Source organism: Schistocerca serialis, chromosome 11 (assembly GCF_023864345.2).
Source record: "Schistocerca serialis cubense isolate TAMUIC-IGC-003099 chromosome 11, iqSchSeri2.2, whole genome shotgun sequence".
Classification (NCBI taxonomy): Eukaryota; Metazoa; Arthropoda; class Insecta; order Orthoptera; family Acrididae; genus Schistocerca; species Schistocerca serialis.
Window position 1 is genome coordinate 50,919,172 of NC_064648.1, and position 27,054 is coordinate 50,946,225.

At 40.5% G+C, this 27,054-nt stretch overlaps 2 protein-coding genes across 3 annotated transcripts in view; one reads left to right on the forward strand and one right to left on the reverse strand.

Moving 5' to 3' along the window:
- The window catches only part of LOC126426969 (uncharacterized), a 101,732-nt gene extending 84,458 nt beyond the window's left edge, over positions 1-17,274 (forward strand). For both annotated transcript variants that reach the window (XM_050089116.1, XM_050089117.1), the window contains one exon: positions 16,487-17,274. In XM_050089116.1, the coding sequence (XP_049945073.1) occupies positions 16,487-16,589 (103 nt within the window). In that variant the 3' untranslated portion in view covers positions 16,590-17,274. The remainder of the gene's footprint in view (positions 1-16,486) is intronic.
- A 1,782-nt stretch (positions 17,275-19,056) lies between these two features.
- LOC126426425 (piggyBac transposable element-derived protein 3-like) lies at positions 19,057-20,082 on the reverse strand. Its single transcript, XM_050088343.1, has one exon. It carries the CDS (start codon positions 20,080-20,082, stop codon positions 19,057-19,059), a length of 1,026 nt encoding a protein of 341 aa, XP_049944300.1.
- Positions 20,083-27,054: the final 6,972 nt, after the last annotated feature.

The following is a 27,054-nucleotide window of genomic DNA, read 5'->3' on the forward strand; positions in this document are numbered from 1 at the left end:
AATTGGAAGGTTAGTTTGTATTGTGTTCCATTCCTTTTTTGCGGATAACATTGTCGATTGTACACTAACGCGTTCATATGCAAACACGTCTAGATGTACCGTATCTCGAATGGTGACTTTGTTCAGAAAATGCAGGTTGTTTTCCATACGAAAACAGAATGACATACAAACAATACTTTATGTATTGCTATTTTGTGTAATCAAGTAACGATCACTTGTAATGTTATGTGTACAACAATGTTTTACCGCCCGCCGAGTTGTGTTGAGCAATTGCTTCGCCTGTGGATACCAATGCACACGTTGACCATTACTGTAGTGTAGTTAATATTACATTGAGGGATGGATATTGTTATTACAGAGATGTTTGCGTCCGATGGGGAAGTGCCGGGAGACGCGAGAGCGAGCACGGCTGCAGCAACAACTGTTCCAGAGGACGTGCCAGAGACGAACGACGATGCCGTGGTACGGAGCCGAGGAAAGAAGCGCCTTAGAAACGAAGATAAATGGCTTCGTAACGTTAGGAAAGAACGGAGAGCTCTAGGTCAAGAGTATGTAAACCGTAAGGGTAACCTTGTACCTCGAAAGGAATTGCGGAAAATCAGCGAGTGTACGTGCCGGTATGAGTGCCACAAACACATCAACGAAGAACAGCAGGAACAAGTGTTCAATGAGTTTTATAATTTAGGCAGCCACGATCTGCAGTCGGCTTTCCTGTTTACCATGATTAAAGTCGTTGATAAAGCACGGTCTTACGTAGGTCAGCAACATTCACGTAGGGAGAAGACGAGATTGTATTACTTGCTCAATTCAAATGGGTCTGAAACGAGGGTGTGCAAAAGATTCTTTCAGAATACTTTAGCCGTATCTGCTGGAAGAATCGATAGGGTACTCAAGAATAAAGGGGAAAAAGCCACCCCTCCTCGTGATGGTAGAGGTAAAGGTGAACCTGGTAATAAAACACCTCGCCACAAAGTTGATGTAGTAAAACGTTTCATAGAAAAATTCCCGGCGTATGAAAGCCATTATGCGTATCATAAAAATAACGGTAGAAAGTATTTAGGACCAGATTTAAATTTATCAGTCATGTATTCACTGTACTGTGCAGAGGAGCAAATGCCCGTTTCTCATTTTATTTTCCGCCAAATTTTTTACGAAAACTTCAATTTGTCATTTCATCCACCAGTGTCCGACTCTTGTCGAACATGTGATGCTTTGCAGGTAAAAATAACAGCTGCCGATAATGATAAGGAGAGGACGGAGTTAATTGCAGAACGTGAATTCCATCAGCAAAAAGCTGAGTAGGCACGGGCAGGTTTACATAGTGATACATTGCTTAGCAAATCAGATGGTAACGTTACAGTGATAACATTTGATTTGATGAAAACTTTGCCTACACCGATCATCTCAACTGGAGTTTGCTATTACAAACGTCAGTTGTGGACATATTGCTTTGGCATCCACAATATGCACAATGATGATGTATACATGTTTCTGTGGCATGAATCCATTGCGTCGAGAGGGCCACAAGAAATTGGTTCTTGTTTGCTGTACTTCATACGCAATTTTGTCAGGACTGAAAAACTAATTATGTACTCTGATCAGTGCGGAGGCCAGAACAGAAACATAAAGGTTGCTGTACTGTGCCAATACATTGTCAACAGCTCAGAGTTCTCTGTGAAGGAAATAGACCATAAATTTTTAGTTAGCGGACACTCGTACCTGCCCTGTGATCAGGATTTTGGCTTAGTTCAGAAACGAAAAAAGTATTTTCCTAATATTTACCGTCCTAAACACTGGAATGATGTGGTAGTGAGTGCCAGAAAAAGGAATCCATTCAAGGTAATTAATATGAATGCGGAATGTTTCTTTTCAACAAAACAACTCGAAAGAAACATCACGAATCGAAAAATGTCTTCTGGCAATTGTAAAGTACAATGGTTGAACATACAGTGGCTGCGGTATGAAGCAACCAACAGATTCAAAATATTGTATAAATACTCGAACCAAAACCAAGAGCCATTTCAGGAAATTGATGTGGCCAAACGAACATCCACATGCATCAGCAATCTCGAACTGCTTTATCCTAATGGAAATGTAATTACAGAGGCAAAAAAGAAGGATCTGCTAAGTTTGCTTCCGTATGTACCTCCACTTCATCATGATTTCTACAAAACTTTACAAACGTCATCAAATGCTGTAGAAACATTGCCTGTGGATGATTTTGAAATGTAACACAATGCGTAACATTACAGAAACCAATGTAAAATGGTACATGTAATGTGTACAATGTATACTAGTAATGAATACTATTGTCACATGCATCAGCGTACTAACGGACCTGTCATTGAGAATGTTCAACTACTTGGAGCGAAAATGGACTAAGCCACAACAAAACTGCTAATATTCTACTATATAGTACTTTTGTAATTTATCTATGTCAAAATATTGTTCAATAAAACCACAGTTACATCATATGCATGTTACAAGGCTGCAATGTATCACAAACATACATTATTTGTGGGCCCGTATTATGAGACCTGTTTCCTCCATATTGACTTCTCCGGGGTTAGTCCGCTTGTGCTCTCAGTGCCTCATATGATGGTTTGATTAACCTCTGCTAGGCCCTTAATCGTGAATTGCAGACTTACGTAATATAGATCACTGTCATCTTTCCTCAAAGCCAGTTGCTCTTCAAATATTTGCTAATCGTATTCCCACTACATTTTCTGGAATACCATGGCGACAACAGCAAATTGCTTCAATATCTTAATCATCAGCACTCCCATTACATCGTACCATGGACAAAAAGTAAATTAAGGAAATGCAGAAAATCGAATGCTTAGCAGTGCAATTTTTTTTGGTTCTAATACTTAGTCTCCCCCTCCCAACCCGCTCGCCCGTCTCCCCCTCGGCCCCCCCATGTGCGCCCGTCTCCCCCTCAGCCCCCCCACGTGCGCCCATCTCCCGCTCGGCCCCCCCACGTGCGCCCGTCTCCCGCTCGGCCCCCCCACGTGCGCCCGTCTCCCGCTCGGCCCCCCCACATGCGCCCGTCTCCCGCTCGGCCCCCCCACGTGCGCCCGTCTCCCGCTCGGCCCCCCCACGTGCGCCCGTCTCCCGCTCGGCCCCGCCACGTGCGCCCGTCTCCCGCTCGGCCCCGCCACGTGCGCCCGTCTCCCGCTCGGCCCCGCCACGTGCGCCCGTCTCCCGCTCGGCCCCCCCACGTGCGCCCGTCTCCCGCTCGGCCCCCCCACGTGCGCCCGTCTCCCGCTCGGCCCCCCCACGTGCGCCCGTCTCCCGCTCGGCCCCCCCACGTGCGCCCGTCTCCCGCTCGGCCCCCCCACGTGCGCCCGTCTCCGGCTCGGCCCCCCCACGTGCGCCCGTCTCCCGCTCGGCCCCCCCACGTGCGCCCGTCTCCCGCTCGGCCCCCCCACGTGCGCCCGTCTCCCGCTCGGCCCCCCCACGTGCGCCCGTCTCCCGCTCGGCCCCCCCACGTGCGCCCGTCTCCCGCTCGGCCCCCCCACGTGCGCCCGTCTCCCGCTCGGCCCCCCCACGTGCGCCCGTCTACCGCTCGGCCCCCCCACGTGCGCCCGTCTCCCACTCGGCCCCCCCACGTGCGCCCGTCTCCCGCTCGGCCCCCCCACGTGCGCCCGTCTCCCGCTCGGGCCCCCCACGTGCGCCCGTCTACCGCTCGGCCCCCCCACGTGCGCCCGTCTACCGCTCGGCCCCCCCACGTGCGCCCGTCTCCCGCTCGGCCCCCCCACGTGCGCCCGTCTCCCGCTCGGCCCCCCCACGTGCGCCCGTCTCCCGCTCGGCCCCCCCACGTGCGCCCGTCTCCCGCTCGGCCCCCCCACGTGCGCCCGTCTCCCGCTCAGCCCCCCCACGTGCGCCCGTCTCCCGCTCGGCCCCCCCACGTGCGCCCGTCTCCCGCTCGGCCCCCCCACGTGCGCCCGTCTCCCGCTCGGCCCCCCCACGTGCGCCCGTCTCCCGCTCGGCCCCCCCACGTGCGCCCGTCTCCCCCTCGGCCCCCCCACGTGCGCCCGTCTCCCCCTCGGCCCCCCCACGTGCGCCCGTCTACCCCTCGGCCCCCCCACGTGCGCCCGTCTCCCCCTCGGCCCCCCCACGTGCGCCCGTCTCCCCCTCGGCCCCCCCACGTGCGCCCGTCTCCCCCTCGGCCCGCCCTCGTGCGCCCGTCTCCCCCTCGGCCCCCCCACGTGCGCCCGTCTCTCCCCCAGCCCCCCCGAGAGCGCGCGGTCGTCCGTCTCCCCCGCAGCCCCACCGCGCGTGCCCGCGCCCGTCTCCCCCGCAGCCGCCCCCCCCCCACACGTGGCCGTCTCCTTCCTGATAATGCTGTTCAATTGGGGCAAATGTAACCCCATGAAAGCAGGCACCAAGCCTGCATTTGTAAGATTTGTTGCAGTTCCTATTTGTAGCAGGCCATACTCAATACTTTAGACCTGATTCATGTCAATACTGGTTCCTGTTCCACCCATTGTCACATCTGGATCCTGCCTTGTTAAATCCTTGCAGAATGATCCTACATCATCTCTCACTTCACTAAGATGTGCACTGGGCTTGGAAATAACTTGTCACATGTCAGTTGTGAAAGGAAACAAGATTGCTTCCTTGCATAAAGTTTCTGCTTTTCTACATCAAGGAGCAACAATTGGTGGTTGAGAGGGTTATGCCAGTTTTCACAGCTTTCATCTTCCCTCCATATTTTGAATGCCAACAAGCAATCTTGTGGGCCTGTTTTGCTTGGTCCATGTCTCTAAGCTCATACATCTGCCACAGTGTCATTTCCACCACAGGTGCCTTCGAAATAGCATAATGAGCTATGGGTAACAGACAGACCAGGTCATACGGTAATGCTGTGCTTAATTCATGCTGCTGTTGCCATGGCTTTGCAGACTTTTTGACACTCACTGTCCATCATTTACTTGTGTTTACTGGACAGTAGCATATGTTTGCTAAGAGAGCAGTGATTTCCATTTATTAATATTGCCGTTTTTATTTCTGAGTTAAGATGACTTGATTCCAAAACACACAGAGCCAGCAAAGAGTATTTTACATAAGGTAAACGAATTTCTTCATGACCTTAAGGACAAAGCAAAAAGAGACTGAATCTTATCAGCTCTGCAGACTTCAACTACATAAGTATCTGGTGTTTGACCATGAACTTTACTGAGAATATTTACATAAGTGCAGTGTATGGAAACCTGTGTCCGGAAACGGATTTGGAAGATCTCTAGAAAGATGTTCTTCATTGTATTATATTGAAATTTCATGACTATGGCGATGAACCTACAAGACAAAATGAAGGTGATGTTTTAAATTGTAAGATAACTTTCACAGGGGCTAATTATTGAGAGGAAGAGTGCTGAAACATTTAGCATACACATTCGGCAAATGCAAAGATGAAAGATGGTTTCTGATGGAGGATCCGATACTGTATTAAATGTTGCTGCTTCTGAGATAAATTCACAGCATCAGGAAAAGAAATAATCGTTCCATATTATTTATTTTGATCAGATGTGGCCCAAACAAAATAGTGCAATAAACAAAATGTGACAAGCTTCAAAAAGCAATGGTGGTTTGAAAGTACTGTATGGCAGAGGAAACACACTTACTGTCTGTCATGCAGAATAATCTGAACATGCCCAAAAATCGATGATTATCACGAAGAACTCAACAGTGATGTATTTCAATCCTTGTGTTTACCTTTATTGAGACTATTCAATGAGGGCGCTCTGATGGTCGACAATGCCAGTTAAATTTACAGAATCAAAGGGGAAATTTTCTATTTCAAGAACAAAGGACGAGGAAATTCCACATTAGCTGGAAGGAAAGAGTAACTCTATTTAATGCTGATATACCAAGGTGGCGATATTGGAGGTGATTAGGTGTCATTGCCATATTTATAATCGATATGAACTTCACAACTTAGCACCAGAATTGAAGCACAAGATTGTGAGATTGCCTCTTAGTGCAGAGAAGTTGGATGAGGTACCATTGAGGGGAAGGGGAGGGGAAAGAAAAGCAGAAGAGAAAGGGAGTTGAGCAGAGGGGCAAGAGGGATGGGAGTGGGCAAGTAGAGGGGACTTCGTACGTTAAAATTAAAGACAGTATGAAAAATTCAGAAAATAAAAAACATATTGCTTAGAGCAACATGCAGATGCATGTGCCTGTGAGCTTAAACTAAAAGGAACGTTTATAGTTCTAGCTGTGTATAGGTCCCAAGCCAGATATTTCCAACGATTTCTGAAATACTTTGAATCTTTATTGTGCCATCTGCCAGTCAGACAAGCAAATTATGGTTTCCGGGGTTTCCAATGTAGATATTCTGAAGAAATCCGATAGAACTACCTTGGAGTATTTCTTGGTTCTTTCAATTTGACATCAGTTTTAGATTTTGCTGCATAGGTAGTACAGGAAAGCAGCACTAAGAAAGATACTTTATAGACTGAATGTAAATTTAATCAAATAAATACTTACCCCTTTTGAGAATGATCCTTATGATCATGATGCACATCTAGGTATACTATATAACATAGTTCCATACAGGTAATGCAAAATAGTCCTCCAAAATAGTGCATTCAATTTAACAATTGTAAAGCTAAAAACAGAATGGGATGAGATCTACAGGGAAGCTGATGCTAATTTCAAATTTAATGTGAAAATAATTTCCCAAAGGAAACAACAAATCGTAATTGTAAGAAACAATCTAAAAAGCTGTGACTTGTTAAAGAGATAATAGTATGTTGTATACAGAAAATCGAAATTTATTTTACAGCCAGGAGTAATTATCGAGTAAGAGCCAAATATTACAAAAAAACTGTTGCACTGTATTAGGAAAAGTTTTTGAAAAGCCAAGAAGTGTGTGCACCATGTCTCGGATGAGCACCTCTGATGATAAAATTAAAACAATTTGGGATATTGCTAGAAAGGAAACACGACAGTGGAAATCACAGAAATATTTTATTCCTATCAAACTCAATGAAAAGTTTAACAAAAATCAGAAGTAATTTTAATAATCATTTTATTAAATGTTGTAGAGAAATTAGGATACAACTGTTCATTAGGAAATACAAGGTTGTACGTGGAAGAAGGAATACCTATGCAAATTGATAAAATTGAAATTCAAACCACCTCTCGACCTGAAATTAGGAAAATAATAAATTCACTCAATGTAAAAGCATGCATGTAACTGATGGCACTTCCAACGGAGTACTAAAAGTCTGTTGTGAGCAGGACATGCACAAATGGTTTAAATCATATTTAAGTGGAAGAATGCAGAAGGTTGAAGTTAACAGTAGAGATAGTGAGCTAAAGTTAGCAGTCCTTGTAATGTTAGTAATTTTCGGCCTACAAACATTAGTATACGCTCAATGGTAAATGCCTGATGGCCTGAAGTTATCAAAAAATTGTAATGTAGAAGAAATCAACCGTCACATAGCAGTAGCAGAGTCTATTATTCTTTATCTTTGCCGCTCTCACCCGGCGGTCGTAAATCTCTAAGTACACTTATCGATTAATGATATAAAAAAAGAATTCTGTTATTTCAAGACAAATGAAGCCTTGAGCGATTCACCTTTTACTGTTTCTATTCCATGAAAGGCAGGCTTCCTGTGTTCTGCAAAAATTTTAAAATTTGTGTAAAATACTCTTTAAATGTCCTAATTGTCTTTTCAATCAGAGAACATGTAGTTTTATGTAATTAATTACGAACAGGGTCCATCGAGAGGACATGAATATGAAGTAATGCCTGTTATGTACAAAGCGTTTGTTAATACGCACCAGCCATTGTAACTTAATATTAAAACGTATGTAGCATTGAAAACGTGTGCTTATATAGCCAAATTATCCATAACTATCTCCATCTCCTCCTTACTTTAATGTTAATAATTTTGTATCAGTTTATCTCCAGAACCTATGATCATGCTGATGGACCCAACACAGCATTGAGGCAGAGAGGAACACTACCATTCTCCTTTCATTTCTGAATCATTTTTGTTATTGTGTAGTATTGCTTTTCTTTTAAAGTCAGTAAATCTTTTGGTCTATTAGTGTCAATCCAGGTATGGCTGCGTCGCGGTCATGTAAACGAGCGGAAATGGTAATGTTGCTTTGATAACACTACATCCTCTAACTGAGGAGGTATGAAGATTGGTGTCCCACAGAGTTCACGTTTGTTCCTCATATTTTTCTTAATATATGTTCATGACCTGGCACTCCACATTCATGAAGATGCAAAGCTAGTTCTTTTTCTGATGATGCAGTAATCACACCAAAGGAATATGAATTAGCTGAGGAAACTGTGAATTATGTCTTTCAGGAAATTAAGTGGTTGTCTGCAGATGGTTTTGAGAAAACACAGTGTACACTGTTCTGTGCAGTAAATGGCAGAATACCATTGATAAGTATAGATTTTGAACAGGAATCTGTTGCTAAGCAGAATATTTGAAATTTCTGGGTGTGTGTGCATTGATAAAAAATTAATTTGAAGACGCACATCATGAGCTTATGAAACACGTCAGTTCAGCATCTTACGCAATTAGGGTTATTGCAAATTTTCGTGCCAAAAAAAATCAATAAATTAACTTAAAATGCATATTTCCATTCACTGCTTTAATATAGCTTGAAGTTTTAGGGTCACATCATTTAGAGAAAAGTATTCATTGCACAAAAGCCTGTAATCAGAATAATAGTCGGGAAGCACTGAAGATCACCTTGCAGACACTTATTTAAGGGACTAGGGAGGTTCGCAGTACCTTCACAATACAAGAATCACAGTTCAAAGACAATAGCAAAGAGCAGTGACTAAATCTGACTTTGGCACAGAAAGAGATGAAATGCGCAGCCAGAAAAATCTTCGTTCGTCTACCAGGTAGAATTAACAGTCAGACAGATAGCCAATCAGCTTCTAAAAACAAATCAATAGTATTTATGAATGAGGACATCGTCTACTCAGTAGATAAATGTTTAAATATGAAATAGTAATTTTAAAAAAATATATATATATTGTGTAAAGAAATCTAATGTTAAACTTACAAGTTCCACATTGCAAAGTGATATATTCGGGATCTGTGGAACATGTGTTAATGTAGTGTAATATCATCAAACCAGGCAAGGACTGTACATAACTCTATAGTTATCGTAATTTGTATCTTACCAGCTGTAAACAAAATCATGTTGAAAGTTTGGACAGCATGTGGTTTACCTGTGTCAAAGAATCCAAGAAAATACTGATTGACTTTCTGCCTCGGTTCAAAAGGTATCACTCTATTATATACACTATGATTGCCAGAATGCACTGACCACCTGTGTGTCAATGTTACATTTGAGCAGTGTGTGATCAATTAAGTTTGTAATGATCTTATTAGTTGTGTTCAGAGGACCCTCAAGTAGATAGTCAGCACTTGCCATCTGTAGATCATGAAAGTTTCAGTCTTCTGAGCAGTATCTAAAAGGGATTCACTAGACCTCTATGCTGTGTAACGTGTCCTATTTGGCAGCAGGTGTATAAGAAATGCACCTACATGGGTACCAGACAGGCATATACTTTTTGACGACAGAGTACAGAAATCAGTAGGACATGATATTACACATTAACCTGCCGATTTGGAAATTTGGATGAAAAGCCATTTCATTGTTTTATTCTTAAACTACAATTTTTAATTCATTGAAACAATTTGTAACATACTGAGCAGTTAATACTACTAACCGATAAAGTGATTATCTGCAAACATTTTGATCAATCACAAAGTAAATATATTTAATCAGACATTTAGAGTAAATGGTTCTAAAGTGTGTGTACATGGATGATATACACTCTCCAGTAGACAAACCTCATCAAAAGTGGAAAGCTTCAATCAGTGGTCCCTTAAATTTTCTCTTGACCACAAATTGTTTTCATGAAAGAATGAGAGAGTGAAGGAGTGATACTGTGTGTTAAGGATGGTGAACATTAACAGTGATTTCAACTTCCTATGCATTATGGCAAAGGAAGTAATAACCTCACTTTCAAGTTGGGCAGAAAGCCACACAAACATATGTAATTGAATTACTTAGTCAAAACACAGGTAGCAGTGAGGGATATGTAGCCCAGTACCCAGTCTGTCACTTAGCAAACATACAAGGTGATAATTATTGAAGTATGTGAAAAAATCGTAAATTAGTTACAAACTACAGCGGTCACACACTTTATTCAACATGTAAACTTCACCACAGATATTGGGATTTAGGTTATGACATGTTCGATATGCCTGCCATCATTGGCAATGATGTAGCTCGGCCAAATAGCAAAATTCTGCTATACCCACTGAAGTGTCAGAACATCATTGTCGTCGATGACCACCTGAATGTCGCTTTTCAACTCAGCAGTGGTTTGGGATTACTGTTGTACACCTTGTCTTTAATATAGCCACACAAAAGGACTGAGATCTGTTCAGAACCGGATGAGGGATTTTTCAGAATTGTAGGAATTTTTAATTTTGTTTTTCAGTTAAATTTTTGTAATTTTGATTGCTAGGAACTGATACACTAATAAAAAAAAAAGTAGTTTAGCTCCCCACTGCAGAATAATACTGCAGCAATAAAACGCAAAAGAGGAAATATCACCAAAATAAATCTTTGATTGCAAAGAAAATGAGCCATTCACATAAACAGAATAAGTGCACACACAGGCATCTGCCGACAGTGCTGTTAAAGATTCTACAATATTTTCTAACAATGAACTTCTTTCAATATATCTCATTCCTGGGCACATTTTGATGAGTGAAGTCACAACTTGATACATTTCTAACAGGACGTGGTGAAATATCTCGAATGTTGGTTTCAGAAGCATTACTTTCAAAGTAAATTTCCTTTTATGCAAGATGATCATGCATGTCAGAATGTGTGATGATTTTCTTAAATCATGGAGCATTATATTCACATTCAAGACTTAACGCCTACCACCAGCAAATGTGAAAAAATTTTGGGCCCAGAGGACAAGCCATTTATGCCTTATATTTTAAATTTTGATGGCACACTTGCATTTGCTATATGTTGAAAAGGTAATACAAAAAATTACGAAGTTTCGAGTTTAGTCTTTCATAATTATTATACTTTCCTCATTGATGACAGATTATGCAATAATGCTGGCAAAAAATATAGTTGCCTTTCAAAAACAAGAGCGAAGTTCTTGAGTGATTTCACATGTAACTGGCTTTACTATGGGAGAAGTCGAAGTGCTCTACAGAACACATATCCAACCACGTAACCCACGAAGTGTCTGGTGCACATCAGTGAAATTTATAATCGTACTTGTCAGAAATATAAAGCTGCTAAAATTGAAACTGGTGCCCTCAGAAAAACAGCAAAAACTGTTAGAAAGTCAATATCATATATATGAAAACTTAACTTTCCTTGTAGTTGTACTGATGTATAGTAATTTAAACAATTAACTGCTTCCGCTTGTGTGTTTGCACAGCTTAACATTCATTTTGTTATTGGCTGACATCACATTTCCTATGCGCTGAATATCTGCTGTCATCGGCTGGCGAGATCATGTGACACAAGCTATTCTTGGCCCACAAAAGCACGTCACAATCTTTTAGTGCTTTACAAGCTACTGTGATGTAATTGTTGGGATTCGTGTTCATACTTTCGTCATACGAAAATGTGTAGTGGACATGTTGCCACACATCAAAGATCTTTCATAAATGCTTTGATTTTTGTTAGGTTCAGATTCCTAAACTGCCAGAAACTTCTATACATTCTTATAAACCCATAACCATTCAAGGGATTGATGAGGTTTACAGCTCCTAGGGTAACGATATCTTTCAAGATGGAAAAATGTACTTCCACCCACTAAAACGGTTTTCATCCTGGAAAGCACGTTTCAAACTGGGAAATCGGAGAATTTCTCTTTTCTGGACATACACCCAGTTAAAAAGGTTTAAGGTTTCCATATGAAATGAAATGCCTATTGAGAAGAGACACCTTGCATGGGTGGTACAGTTGTTTTATCAGAACAGCAGCACTGCATTGCAAGAATATCATTGATATAAATGGCTGAGAAGAGCTCCATGTCAATAAATATGGTGAAGAATACAATCAAGAAATTTGAAGAAATAGGTGAATTTAGTGGTGCAGCAGATTCCCATAGCGCTCATTCAAGTTACTTTTAGCTGACCATGCAGCAGGTACCTCAAATTCTGCATTAAGTGTTAGAGTTGTCACAGGATCTCTCTCTCTCTCTCTCACTCTCTCTCTCTCTCTCTCTCTCTCTCTCTCTCTCTCTCTCTCTCTGTCTCTCTCTCACTCACACTCACACTCTCACACACTGCCTCTTACTGTGCCTCCCCCAGTCAACAGTTCAAAAGATTTTGTGGCACATTTCACACTAATATCTCTATAAGGCTCAGAATTTGCTGCTAAAGAAGCCCCAGGGTAGGCCACAACGCTGTGACTTTGTCTTTATTTTTGGCATGCCTGGAAAAGAGTAATTTTTGGCTGGGGAATATTCTTTGGAAGTACAAGGCATATTTTACTCTGCATGGGGCCATGAATGCACAGAACTGTCACATATGGGGTTGTCCTCCCAAATCTTGGGCAGGAAGATCCACTGCATTCAGCTTATGTGACAGTGTGGTGTGATTTCACAAGCCCCTTCATTCTGAGTCGCTGTTCCTTGCAGGTGACAGGTCAAGCACCTCTTAGGTGTACAGAGACATCTGAACTTTATAAGGACCTTGTTATGTAACGTGATTCAAGCATTTCAAGACCACAAGTGTCTGCACCATTATTTTGATGTGAGATGGGGTGGCATGATATGGCAGTTGTCGAGTGAACTATTGGTTTCATGAAATCTTTGGTATCACCCACATTATATCTAGGCAGTTTAAAGATATGTGGCCTTAGAGATCCCCCGACCTAAGTTCATGCGACATGTGCATGGTGGGATATTTGAAAGATTTATTGGGGATGTATCCAGATATTCCTGATCAGAAAGATATCATATGATGACACTCAATCTGATTACACTGAATATGCTGTAGGCAACTGTTAACCATGTCATGTCATGGATACAACATGTTGCAGAGTCAGTGGACCATTTTGAACACGTAACTTCTGATCATATCCTAATAAATGTACCAGAACCACCATTATCATCGCTCTGATCGTTTCTCCTCTTTTCTCACATTACAATGTTACAGCATCGTACTAAGTATAGAGCACACACTGCAGCACCCAAACATCAGACAATTTCCCCCTCAATAAATTCATAATAAAGTTGCTATGACGTCTTGCAGAGATACCACAATCATTCTATGATTGCTACTCAGCAGAGGTTTTTATCAACAGCATGTGTGTATTGTTGTTATTACAGTGTAATAGTTATCATGTCTTCTGTTAGTGTCTTTTACAATATGCAGTGTGTGCCACATCTCTCTAATCATTAAAACCTGCCTGAATGGACTTGTTATTCTCCATGAGTTCTGTCTGCAGATCATGGTCTAGTAGCTAGCAATGCTGCTTCTGGATCATGGGGTCCCGGGTTCGATTCGTGGCCAGGTTGGGGACTTTCTCTGCCTGGTGACTGGGTGTTTGTGTTGTCATCATCATCATCATCAACATTATCATCATCATCATCATCATCATCATTCGTGACATTGGCTACAATGGACTGTGTAAAAAAAAAAATAGACTGTAAACTTGGTGATACAAATTCACAACAGGGCCTTGGTGGTGGCAGTGGTGGTGGTGGTGTTGGTGGTGGTGATAACAGAGGACATAGTCATATCGCCATGATTACTTCTTCTGTGGGAGGGGAAACGCTTTCAAATGGAGAAATGCACAACCCAAGCAATGTTTGTGCTAGACAATATAACACTGCTTTGCAGATTCCTGCCCTGATACTCAGTGGTAATGTGATGGGTAGAAATCGAGACACTGAACAACAAATCAGGTGTACTTTTCCCTTGAGGAATTTTAGATGGGTTTCAACAGTGTTGGAACAATCTTGATAATACAAAAATGTTCAAAAGAACATACCTTCTTTGCATGATGTTGATGTTTCTGAGATAAAAGCTTTTTATAGGCTTGCTTGTATTAACAGCAGTCTCCAACCCTGACATCAAATGCATTGACAATATTTCCTTACTAGATGGAAGCAGTTGTTATATTTTCATGGCAATGTATCAAACGACCCACAAGGGTAGCGAAGAGCACTAATATGCTGCTTCCTGGATTCGGGTAGGTACAGCGACCCTGGATCAAATCCGCACAGCAGATTAACGATGAAGGGCCGGTGTGCCAGCCAGCCTGGAAGGGGTTTTTAGGCGGTTTTCCTCATCCTAATAGGTGAATACCGGGCTGGTCCCCACGTTTCACCTCGGTTACACAGCTCGCAAACATTTGCAGATATTCGCACTTTCCCATGAATTACACTAGACGCAGACAGTTGGGGTGTATAAAATCCGGCGGGGGGGGGGGGCGTCTTTGGGAGTTGTGACCCCATCACAATACTAGCCTATATATGCATTGTCACATCACAACGAGCCTCAGCCGAATAACCGAGTAAAGGTGGTGAAGTCCCATTAATCCCCCGACCCAACTAGTTGTTGGATAGAGAGTACCGGTAAAAATATATATAGAATGTAAGAAACGGTTTTTGTTCATGACGACAGTTCTTTGGTTTGAGAATCGAGAGAACAACGGAAGGAATAAAGTAGAGGTAACAGCTTTAGTGCCAAAATTTCTAACCATCAGTGGTGTGAGCCATCAGCACTGTTACTGTCCAGGCTGTAGTATGTGTGTTGATAAAATACATGTGCACTTCCATTATCACTGCATGAACAGTTTATGAATGTGCCTGCCACAAAAAGTGTTGTGCAGTAAATATTAAGGATATGACACAAGTACCCAGTACCTACACAATGGTTACATGGAGGTCTCTAAAACAATTGATAATTAACATCAAACTTTACTTATTGTTGAATTTTTCAGCAAATTCTCTTTCTTATCCTGGTTTGTTTATGGTTCACTGGCATAGCATAAAATTTTAATTGTAAGTTTTATATCTAGTACTTTGTGAAAAAGAAAGCTATTTGTCTGAAACCTTACTTGCATATTTTTGATTTCTTTCTTAATTATTAACGTTCAGTTACTTTACTTCCATATGTATGAAAATGCATGTTGTACCTAATTGAGTTCAAAAAAAGCTACAATATCTAATGATACAGTTGTCAACTTCTAGAATCTGATACCAGTTACTTTAAAAAAATCGTGTGATCCTAATTAAGAGTTTAAAAACACTCGAAATTTACCAGATACCATGCCACGCAAAACTATATCCCCAACAAAACGAAAAAAAGTCAAAAGTCGCAGAGCAAAAGATAACACTGGGTATGCATGCCGTCAGTAGTTGATACTATTTCATATCAAACATGATGCACATACTGGGGACCTGAAAACATCACAGTTCTGTTCTGTGGGAAAGGGTTTAACTGCAGGTGGAATAATGAGACCCAGATAATACAGGCGTAGCTCTTGCATCAACTGTTACCACTGCCACACAATATGTGGTGTCAGCTAGCAGTGTCTAATGGGTGATGAAGTGGCCATTTATATGTGTGCCCTTTAGTCAATGGTGTTCTGCAATGCCAGATGACCAGATGTTAGGAAGATGTAAAAATTTTCAAAAAGGCTCAGTGCAAATATACTGGAAAATTTACAACTATTTCCATCTTTTCAGACAGTATTTCCATTTGTGCAAGGCTTCATACAAGTTGCAGTGCCAAAAACACAGTCTTAGATTAAAACCATCTGCAAGTGTGTCATTTACATTCATTCATCAGTATGCACATTTTTCCCTTGATTGATGTGACATTGATTCTTGTTCATGAACCATCATTATTCACGTGATTAACATCCATTCTAGATACCTAACAAAATGTTGAAGCTTGCACTAGTTCTTTACTCATTGGGAATCAAACAAAAACAATCTGTTAATTAGGTGAAATAAATTTATCATTTCCAAAGGTGAAAGTGTTTGCGAAACAAAAAAAGATAATGGGAGAAGAACATTTAAAATTTATTTCTCTTAATTAAATCTTAAATACCTTGAATGTAAGAATTTTTTTGATACATTTAATAAATTGGTGTAAACTGTTAACTTGTAGTACTGTATTTTGAAAAGATTGTAACACATGAAAGTGAATTATTTTAACTCTCATTTAAAATTTGAAATGAAATCAGCAGTGACTTAGATTCATCATTATTGAATTTCCTGTGGTTAATTTCGGTTTAAACCACTTTTACCTCATCAGTTCTTTCCTTCTGGAGGAATATAATAATGGTAAATCATTAACAGTTACTAAATATGCAATTTCTTATGCACTTTTATGACTTGTGGCCTATAGTACTGGATTTATGGACACTCAAATATTGTTTCTTTGTTGTATATATATCAACATTTAACATTCTATTCCTCACTCTTCAGATGGACTCAGACTACTGGTGGGAGCTGTGGCATATCATGTGAAGAAATTTGTCACCATGGGCTGGTCCTGGATGATTCGGTGATAGACGAAGTCAACAAATGAGTTTGGTACAGAAAATGTGATTATTGATAAGGAATACTCAGTAGCCACCCAATATGACTGTAGTAAGAGGGAAAAGGAATTACATCTATATAGCTGTGATTTCTGCCAACAAAACTTTCCTTCAAAATACAGACTCATAATGCATGTGTTTACGCACATTGATGGTATGCAACCACCTTTGTATGTTTGTAAGTGGTGTGGTGAGGTATTTCACAGTAAGCTTAGTTTGAAAACACATTTGAGAATGAGAGAGAATTATCATGTCTTAACTGCTGGCCACCATGAAAAATATGACTATAGTGATGAGCATCAAAGCAGTATCTTCTTGGATAGTGAGCCAGAAGTTTCTGTTACACAACACATTGAACAGTCTTCATATAAGGAAACGTGGAATACTTCAAAGAAGGCCTCTAATGACATGTGTAACACACACATGACAAATGATGCAACAAGTGCTTATTGAATTTTATCTACAGCTGTTAATGTCAGTGCCCAGGCTGATCTACATATTGCAAACAGAACCAACAAATGTGGTATTTGTGCCAAATGGTTTGCTAGGTCAGGCGATCTGAAGACACATTTATTAATTCACACTGGAATGAAACTTCACAAATGTGAGATTTGTGGGAAATCTTTTACTTTGTTAGGCAGTCTCAAGAAGCACACATTAATTCACACTGGAAACAAACCGCACAAATGTGAGATTTGTGGAAAATGTTTTGCTAGATCGGATTGTCTCAAGACTCATGTGTTAGTTCACACTGGAACGAAGCCTCACAAATGTGAGATTTGTGCAAAATGTTTTGCTACATCAGGTTGTCTCAAGACTCATGTATTAATTCACAGTGGAAAGAAACCTCACAAATGTGAGATTTGTGGAAAATGTTTTACTACATCAGGTTATCTCAGGACTCATGTATTAATTCACACTGGAAAGAAACCCTACAAATGTGAGATTTGTGGGAAATGTTTTGCTACATCAGGTTATCTCAAGACTCATGTATTAATTCACACTGCAAAGAAACCCTACAAATGTGAGATTTGTGGGAAATGTTTTGCTACATCAGGTTATCTCACGAATCATGTACTAATTCACACTGGAAAGAAACCTCACAAATGTGTGAAATGTGTGAAATCTTTTGCTAGGTCAGGGAATCTCAAGAGGCATGTATTAATTCACACTGGAAAGGAACCTCACAACTGTGAGATTTGTGGGTAATCTGTTGCTACGTCAAGCTATCTCAACAGACAAACATTAATTCGCACTGGAAAGAAACCTCACAAATGTGTGATTTGTGGGAAATCCTTTGCTAGGTCAGGCACTCTCAAGAGGCATGTAACAATTCACACTGGAAAGAAACTTCACAAATGTGAGATTTGTGGGAAATATTTTGCAGAGTCAGGCGATCTCAAGAAACAAACATTCATACACACCTAGAAAAGACCTCAAAAATGTGAAATTTGTGGCAAATCATTTGCTAGATCAGGTGATCTCAAGACACATGCATTAGTCCACATGGGAAGGGGACCTCACAAATGTGACATCTGTGAGAAAAGTTTCACTCAGTTGGGTACTTTCAAGACACATGCATTACTTCACATCAGAAGGTAACTACAAGTAACTGTTAGTTTATGCACATAGATTTTCCTGGTTGGTGCCCTCAAGGCCTATAAAATAATGAACGTAGTAGGGGGACAATAAATTGTAATGCCTGTGAAATAACATTAAAGTATGGTAGAATTGTGAAAAAAGTGCAATAATGTGTACTACATTGAGGTAACAGATAATTTGAAAAATAAAAATCCCTATTTGCAGCTTGAGATGTTAATAAATTGTATTACTAAATACTTCAGAAACATGAATCAAATGTTTTTTGTCGTTAACACTGTCAATAGTTATAATTACCACGCAATATTCAGTATAAGGCCAAGGAAATGTGATGACTTGCTGCTTATTATTCCAAACAAAGTCATTATGTAGTACTTGTAACTCTGCATTTGAGAAAGTGACAGCAAAAATATATTCATGGCACTTCCTTCACTGAGGCTCGTAAACTCAACACTGGAGACCCATGATTATGGCAATTATTTTACTCAGGTATTTTTCCTTAAGAGATTTGCTATTATATGTCTTTAACCCATTAGCACCGGAATTAATTTTTTCGTGATTTTTTTAAAAAAATTGCGTTATTATGTCTGTAAAAGTCATAAATTACGCAACAGAGTTGTTTTGACGAAAGTCATTACCGCCATTAGCAAGATATTTGATGTTGCCATATGGCAACACTAGGTGCTTTCACTACCTAATTTTATATGGATTACAACTTCAACTAAAATAAGTAGGTTATTGAAATTTCTTATTACATATACAAGTTTTGTGCAAATTTATTTTTCAGTCTTCATCATACAATTGATACTTTATAGCACAGTACAATTAAGAATCAAACATCAAACTCTGAACTCAGCGTTATTTTACATGAAATGGAATAAAACAGTCAATACACAATCCCACATTACACTTTGAACACATTGTTCTCACAATAGGTTTACAGTCCTTGTGTGCACACCTTTCCTTCTTCTTTCCTTCTGTGTGCTGGACGAGGTGGTCAGTCTTATCAAGTCTAATTGAACCTGATATGCAGCTGTTGGAACATGCCCTTGATGCAGATGGACTCCCGGCTCCTTTTGGTAAAGCTTGGTGTCTTTGCAAGTACACTGTTGCTATGTCTGTCTTGAAATCAAGCTGAGAAATGGTTTGGTTTCTTGCTTGATTATACAAAATCCAGCTGTTTTGTATGGCGACATCTAACATCCATGTAAAGAGACACCAGTACCATTTCTTGCTTCTTATTGCAATGTGATAGCATGCTAGATTCTGATCCATCTGATCAGTACCTCCCATATACGTACTAGATTTGGCTACCAGTTTTGGTCTGGGAATCATTATATTTCGCTTTTTTAGTTGTGAGAATATCTTGACTTGGCCAACTTCTTGTGCACCACATGAAGAAGAGATCATTGTGACAACTGAGTTGTCCAGCCACTGCACATACAATAATCCATCACTCTTCTCTATTGCTGTCTCAAAATATCCCCAATCTTTCTTGGAAAATAATTTTTTGTTTTCCAGTATACATTCCTTAGGAAGTCTGTTTTCTCTTATGGTACCAATGGCATGGTATCCACAGTACTTGAGAAATGAAAATAGAGATACCCCTGTAAATAGATTGTTCATGTAGAAGTTGTAGCAAATTTTTCTGTTCACTTCAGGAATTTCATCCAATAAAACAAGTAAGGGACTTGCCGACTTGCCAAACAGCTGCTCATAGATTGCTTTTCCCTTACGAACTTTTCCCTGATACGGTTCATAATTCACCAAATATCCATCTTTAGTATTTAGGCTCCATATTTTATAGCTGAATCTAACTGGCTTACCACGAATGAACTGGTTGCATCCATGGTGGCCGTAGTACTTCACCATATAATTCGTCATATGACAGGTGTTCTTCAGGTACAAAATTCTCAATGCAGCACTTCTTCAACATCTCCATAACTGGACGAATTTTCCATGCCTGTCATTTCAATGGATCTTAGTGTTATCTGCACAGTGCAGAAACCTGCATATTTGTAGAAATCTGTCTCTTCTCATAGACTGAGACACAACCAAGTTTTTCATGTAATGTTTTGAGTCCCAATAATTTCTTTTAGAAGGTAACTTATTGTAGCCACTGAGATACAAAATAGAGATTAAACACGATATTTCATCTGCTGTAATTTTTGGGTCCTGACAATTGAGAAATAGTGCATAAAGCTTTGTTTCTTTCAGTAAATGCTCAATAAATTCCTGGCCAATGGAAAGTTCTAATAGGTCAATGATCGACATGTTTCCATAGCTTGAGTAGTCAGGTTTTGGAAATGTAAAGGTAATTTGACTGTCGAAGTCAGCTCCTTTCTCCCACTGCCTCCCACACGTATCTTTTTCAGAAGCCCAGATCACGATATTGTCCGATAATAAGGTAGATCTTACCTCAGATACAGATGGCTCTGGTATATTTGGACGTTGTGTAGCTGTTTCAGGTTCAATTGGATCTTGTGCAGTACGCATTAATGGTGCTGGCGGATTACAGTGTTCATATTCAACACCAATCCTTTCGTTATTTGGCATCCTTATTTCAGCATTAGCTCGTAGTTGACGAGAGGACAGGTTGTCTAATAATCTGTAAAAATAAGAAATGAAATATCAAATCACAGTAAAGTCGGCATCAGTATACAAACAATTACAAACCAATGATAGGCATACTTACCCGCCAACATGTTCATCTCCCGAATCTTCATCCGCGTCTACATTCGGATCTGGGGGCTTAAGAAACACATCACCTTCAATATCGTCATTATAAAGAATCTCCAGCGCCTCAGCAAGCGAGAAACCTCTTGTAAAACAAAACAACAAAAAAATTGTCCTTTTACTGAGTACAGGCGCCTAGTGTTGCCATATGGCAACACCGACTTTCAAACGGACTAAATGAACGTAATTTATTCCACAGCAAGCAGTAACCTCCCAAGAATATATATTTGAGTATTTAAAGCACAACCATACTAAAAAACCAAATTTTATATCGTAACTTACTGTGTAAAACATACTTACTCGAACTTATACTCCATTTTTCTTCTTCGTACAGCAAACGACGACTTCCAACACTGCTTACGCTGCAGAACTTAAATGTATTGTTAAAACTGTTGCATTGTAGTTATCTATACAGTCTTGTGGAACGGAATCCAGTGCTGCCAACACTCTCGCTTCGTTGATGTTGTGGAATCAACGATTTTAAAAAAGTGTTACAAACATTGCATTATGGCAACGCACGGCACTGATGGGTTAATAGTGTGTACATTTATGTTCTGTTAGTACTAATCCTGCATTAGTAAACGTAACAAAAGATATAGCAACCTGCTTAATAGCATGTTTGTCCACCTGTGGAACACAATACAATGACAATTCTACATGATATGGATTTGACATGTCTTTTACACATTTCTGGATGTATGTTGCACCAGTTGTATTCCACACGTTCTGATTAGCTAAATGGAGTGGTCGAGACATCAGTGTTAGTTACCATGCTACTCAGACCACTGTGGAGTCGTTCTGCACATGTGACATGGACAGTTACCCGGCTGAAAGATGCCTTCACCATGGGAGAGCACATCAGGCATGAACGAATCTATCAGTTGCAACATAGGTCACATAGTCTGCAACTGCCATGATGCTTTCGATTACTACCAGATGTCCCAAAGGAGCCCAAGTGACTGTCGCATAGCGCAATTGGCCCTCCATCTGGTATCATTCACCTAAATGATAGCATATCTGGATGTGACAACTGATCTAGTGTAACAGGAAATGTCACCCATCCTGACAGTTGACATTTGCATTGACCTTCATTCCAGCATCAATGATCCCTTGCCCACTGCAGTTGCAATTGAACGTTTTGGTGGATCGGTATGGAAACATACAGTGACTGTATGTTGTGGAGCCCTATGTTCAAAAATGTACATTGAATTGTGTGTTCAAAAACATGTATGGCTGCTGCATCATTGTTTTCTGTCATTAGATATGCCACACATTGCCACATAACCAGCTTTACGGAGCAGGCAAGCCTCTGGCCGCCATGATTTGTGATGAAGTATAGATGTATTACACCTTTTCATAAGGTTATGGATTTATCATCTTTGGGACATCATCTTCCAGCTGGCACTAAGTTAGGGCTAAGTCTCTGTTGCAGTCTTGGCTGAATGGTAGTGTGCAGGGTGTTAACATGCAACTGTTGCATGGGTGTTATACAACAAGATCTCTAAGGCTTTGGTTACTTCCAAAGTTTCAGTCAGTTTACACATTCCCTGTGTACAGTTATTACGTCACGCTGGTAATATTGCATTATTAGCACAGTGGCTATATTATGGATTGTCAGTTGGTAGCCAAAAGGTTGACTTCCACGTGACTGAGCTGCACATGCCAGCATACTAGCATTTCACGATACTGCGTAACAAAGAATGAAGCTCGCTGGGGAACTTTATAACAGCAATCGGCATCAGTCTGATCAGGGGTACCAAATTTGTTTTCAGAACAGCTGCACTTCCATTAAAGCAAACTCGCTCAACATTGTGAAATGGTACTGTGACTGGTTGTTCACAGGATGAACAGTGTCTGTAATGCAGTGAATGAGAATTAAATCAGTGTGAAAAGACAGACATGGCAGTACACACTGTCGGGTCGTTTCTGCTTGCATATTGCAAGAGTTACCACTCATGTAGAGGCAATTTCAACATGGTACCAAGGTTCGATGGCTTCGCAGTCAAGATGATTGATCAGCAGTATTTATAGTGTGTTCACAGGTGCTAGTTCTCTTGAAACTTTGCACAAGTTTAAAAGTTTATTATTGTTTCGAAAAAATAGTGATGATTTATGCTGAGTATGGCTGAATGTTGAGAGGACTAAATTCATAGCCAATTGTTTTTGGCATGCTCTTAGAAAGAACAGATGACGTTATAGCCTGGCATATTGCAGGATTAGGTCAGCAGTTCGCTAATGTGTATGATTTACTGTAGTTGTGCTAATTCTTCACTTTGTTGGGAAACCAAATGTGAGTTTCTTTCCCATTTTTCTGACAATCTAATGAGAATGAAACTGAATTTCGGAAGTGTCCATTATGTAAACTGGCATGAATATGGAGATGTTAGATTTAGGACAAGCATGTCGAAATGGGAGCCAGTAGACCTACCCAGTAGTGATAACTTCCTTGATGAGCTATGGGAAAGAATACAGGGCCTAGCTGTTAGGAAAATGTCCAAACCAGCATCAATTATCTGTAACGAAGCTAAGGTTGAGAGTATAGGTTACATTTATAATTATAATGTATTAAAATATAACAGATGGTGCCGCAAGGATTGGAGGTGAACAAGGAAGGGAACCATGATCAACTGTCCAAGCTTATGATGTCTCAAGCAAACTTGCATGTTGTGCACCACACAGGGTAGCCTATGTAATGAACTGAAAACAGACGTTCACAATAGTCAGTTTTTGAAAATGATTGTAGTCTTGTGACTGTTGAGGGACCTAACTGGTCCATGCCAGTCCTAATTAAATTAGGTGATAAAAGATGGCAGAACATGACAGTATGAAGTGGAAAACAGAAATACATTAACAGGAAAAGAGGTGACATCATGCACTAGAATTACTGCAACTGACATTTAATCATAAAGGGAAGCAAAAGGAAGGGCAAGACCTTGTTGCTAGATGAATCAGACGTTTTTTCGTCATCTCATCAGCCTATCAAGGTGTAATGAACTTACGAGCGGTAGGAATCGAAGTGAGTGTGCTGCTGCCATACAAGATTTGTGTCATGAAGCCATAGAATTTTGATCTACTGCTATAAAAGTATGACAAAGCTGAAGGTGGTAAAGGAATGTGAAATGTGCGGAAACGCTTATAGATACATGAGGTAAATAATTAAGTTAAAAGAGGCAAAGAATTTAAATTTTTTTTCCAGTGATGCATTGCTGACAAGTACTACATTGACTTTGTAAGTGTGTAAGGAGCTGTGGTGTGTCCAACTGTATAACTATTTATAGTGTACTACACGTGATTGTATGATGTGGTACATATCAGCGGAAATGAAAGGGTCAAAAAGTAACCTGTATCAGTAATGTATGCATATCCAGATACACTGCTCTTTTGGTTAGTTACAGATGGGGAAGCACAGAGCAGTTGAACAGATTGCACGAAGCATTCTAAAGCTTTCCGTAAATGGAATGGTGGTCATCAGATGAGTTTGCATTCATCTCATCAAAATAGCAGAGCCTAACTGGCAGGTGAAACACATCACTGGAGGGACAAGTACACAACATTGTGGGTTAGTGAGTATTTAATTAGAGTATGAGCGTATGTGATAACATTGGTGGTGGCCACATTGGGAAAAGACTTCATTATTCATATTTCTTCTTGAAGGAGTGAACAAGGCTAAAATTCGTGTGGTGTCAGGTGCAGCAGCTAGAAACTGCTCGATAAATGTGATTCTGTGCTGCTGAATGCCATATTTAATTCAATGGAGGATGTAGATCCCCTTTTGCACGATGGCGACGAGTAATGTAGGACATGTGTTCATAAGCATCAAATGGAGGCTCCAGTATTATTATAAAAATGTAATAAACAGATAGATATCCAAGGGCAGATCAGTGTTCAAACTGGAAAGTGTCAGTGGTTAGTGAAACATTACGAATAAAAATAACATCATAGTGTAGGAATTAGAGATAGTTTACCTACTCAGGGAACACTCTGTAAGTGTCTAAGACGAAAGTTATGTTTCTTAGGTATTTGTGTTGTGTGTGAGTGGAGCCACTACAACCATAATTGAGGTACTGTAGTTCTCAGTGTGCAAGTGGGGCACTCATGTTTTTGTGTGACAGCAAGATGAATGATGGTAGAAAGGACCATAGTACAATCATAGGTAAGTGGTGTGACCATACCAGAATCTCTGTGATGGCTAACCACACCGTGATAGGAGGACGCCCCTGGAGAAACCAGAAGGTCAAGCAACATCCTCCTGTCTCATTTGCATGGGGTAGATGTTGAATGACACTAACTGCCTATCTAGCGAGTCTCATTGGTTCCTTTCACACATAAATTGTTGAGCAGTTAATGATATGGAATAAACAGGAGGTCTGTGCATCGAACAAGGCATATCACATTTCTCACACTATATCATTGTTTAATGGTCTTACATCCTTATGTTAAATGTAAGTTGTTGTAAAGAAAGACAGTGTAAGAGATAGCAGTACTATTATGTTTCAGATTAGGATGCACACTGGAACCAGTTCTAAACTTGCTGAAATCACCTTTGTTGAATTGAAACATACCATATGAATATCTTAAAAGAATGATCAAGGTTCCAGATCATTCTCTTATGGAGTGGTAAGTCCAAAATTAACAGGGCATACATCTAATTTGCGGAACACATGAATGGAGTGACGATATTCCCATTGCCAAGATATATGAGCTAAGATGATGTGAATAAATCACAGGTAGGCGGAGGCCAAGATGGCGTGCTTAGCGATTTTCCTGTCACTGGTCAAACACTTACTGTTTGACAACTGATGTGCCAAATCATTCCTATAGAAAATAACACTGCCTCCTTGCTTAACTGAGAGACGGCACATACCATGCAGTAAGTCTCTGGAGAATAGCTAAAGCAGACACTGCAACAAAGCAGCAGTGATAATTCTGTTGTATTGGCTGGAATAGTGAAACAGAACTGGTACTATGGTACTATGAGAGTGACATGGTTAAGATGAGCTCAGACTAGTCCCTTCTTAGCGGAAGAAGAAAAGCAGAACAGATTCAGGAACATGGTGGTAGGGACAGGAATAACAAGTAAGGGTTAATAAACTAACTACAATGATATCTGATTACAGGATTTCTCCAGCAGTACAGGATGACTGTTCGTCGTGCATTAGCAGTAGTGTAAGAAACCATGTATTGAGAAGTTGTCCCTATTCCTCTTTGTTTACTGAATATGAGAACCAATGGCACTACAAGCATTTTTTAGCAGATAGCCAGATTAAAAGAGGCTAGCATAATCTTCATTATCACATGCCAGCACCATAGGATTGTCTAACGACAAAATGGTACAACTATGGATCCATGCATACATTTATTCATATCCGTGGGGTTGTATCAAAATTATGCCACTTGGACATTAACCATATGTAATACAGGTAACTACCACCAGGTCTTGTGGGAACAACTCGTTTTAATGATGCCTACACATTTGAATAGTGGCAGATGCAGTAGAAGCGCAACTACAATTAAGAAATAGTACTATATTACTTGGCCAGAGTACACACAATGTAGTTAATGATACCAAAAGTGGATGGAGAGATAACATGCGTCACTGTAGTGAATGTAGTAAGTAAGGTTTCCCAGGAGGTTCAAAAATGGCTCTGAGGGACTCAACTGCTGAGGTCATTAGTCCCCTAGAACTTAGAACTAGTTAAACCTAACTAACCTAAGGACATCACAAACATCCATGCCTGAGGGAGGATTCGATCCTGCGACCGTAGCGGTCTTGCGGTTCCAGACTGCAGCACCTTTAACTGCACAGCCACTTCGGCCGGCTTTCCCAGGAGGATATTAAATCACAATCACTGGGTAACCCATAAAAGAAAGGAACAAAATAATTATTGTATAAGAATATGCACACTGACTGATCAGAGTATTTCAAGTGAAATACTGTGTTGAAGCTTAAAGGAAGGTAATCTATCACATACTAGTGTAACAAATCAGCTTACTGGTTTTCGCTAGTTTCAGGGGAGAGTGACTGTCACGTCATCATTTCTACCACACATGAAATACAGAAAAAGGAACGCAAAGCATAAAAAGAGGTACTCATGAAAATATTTAAAGTGAAATGTAAAT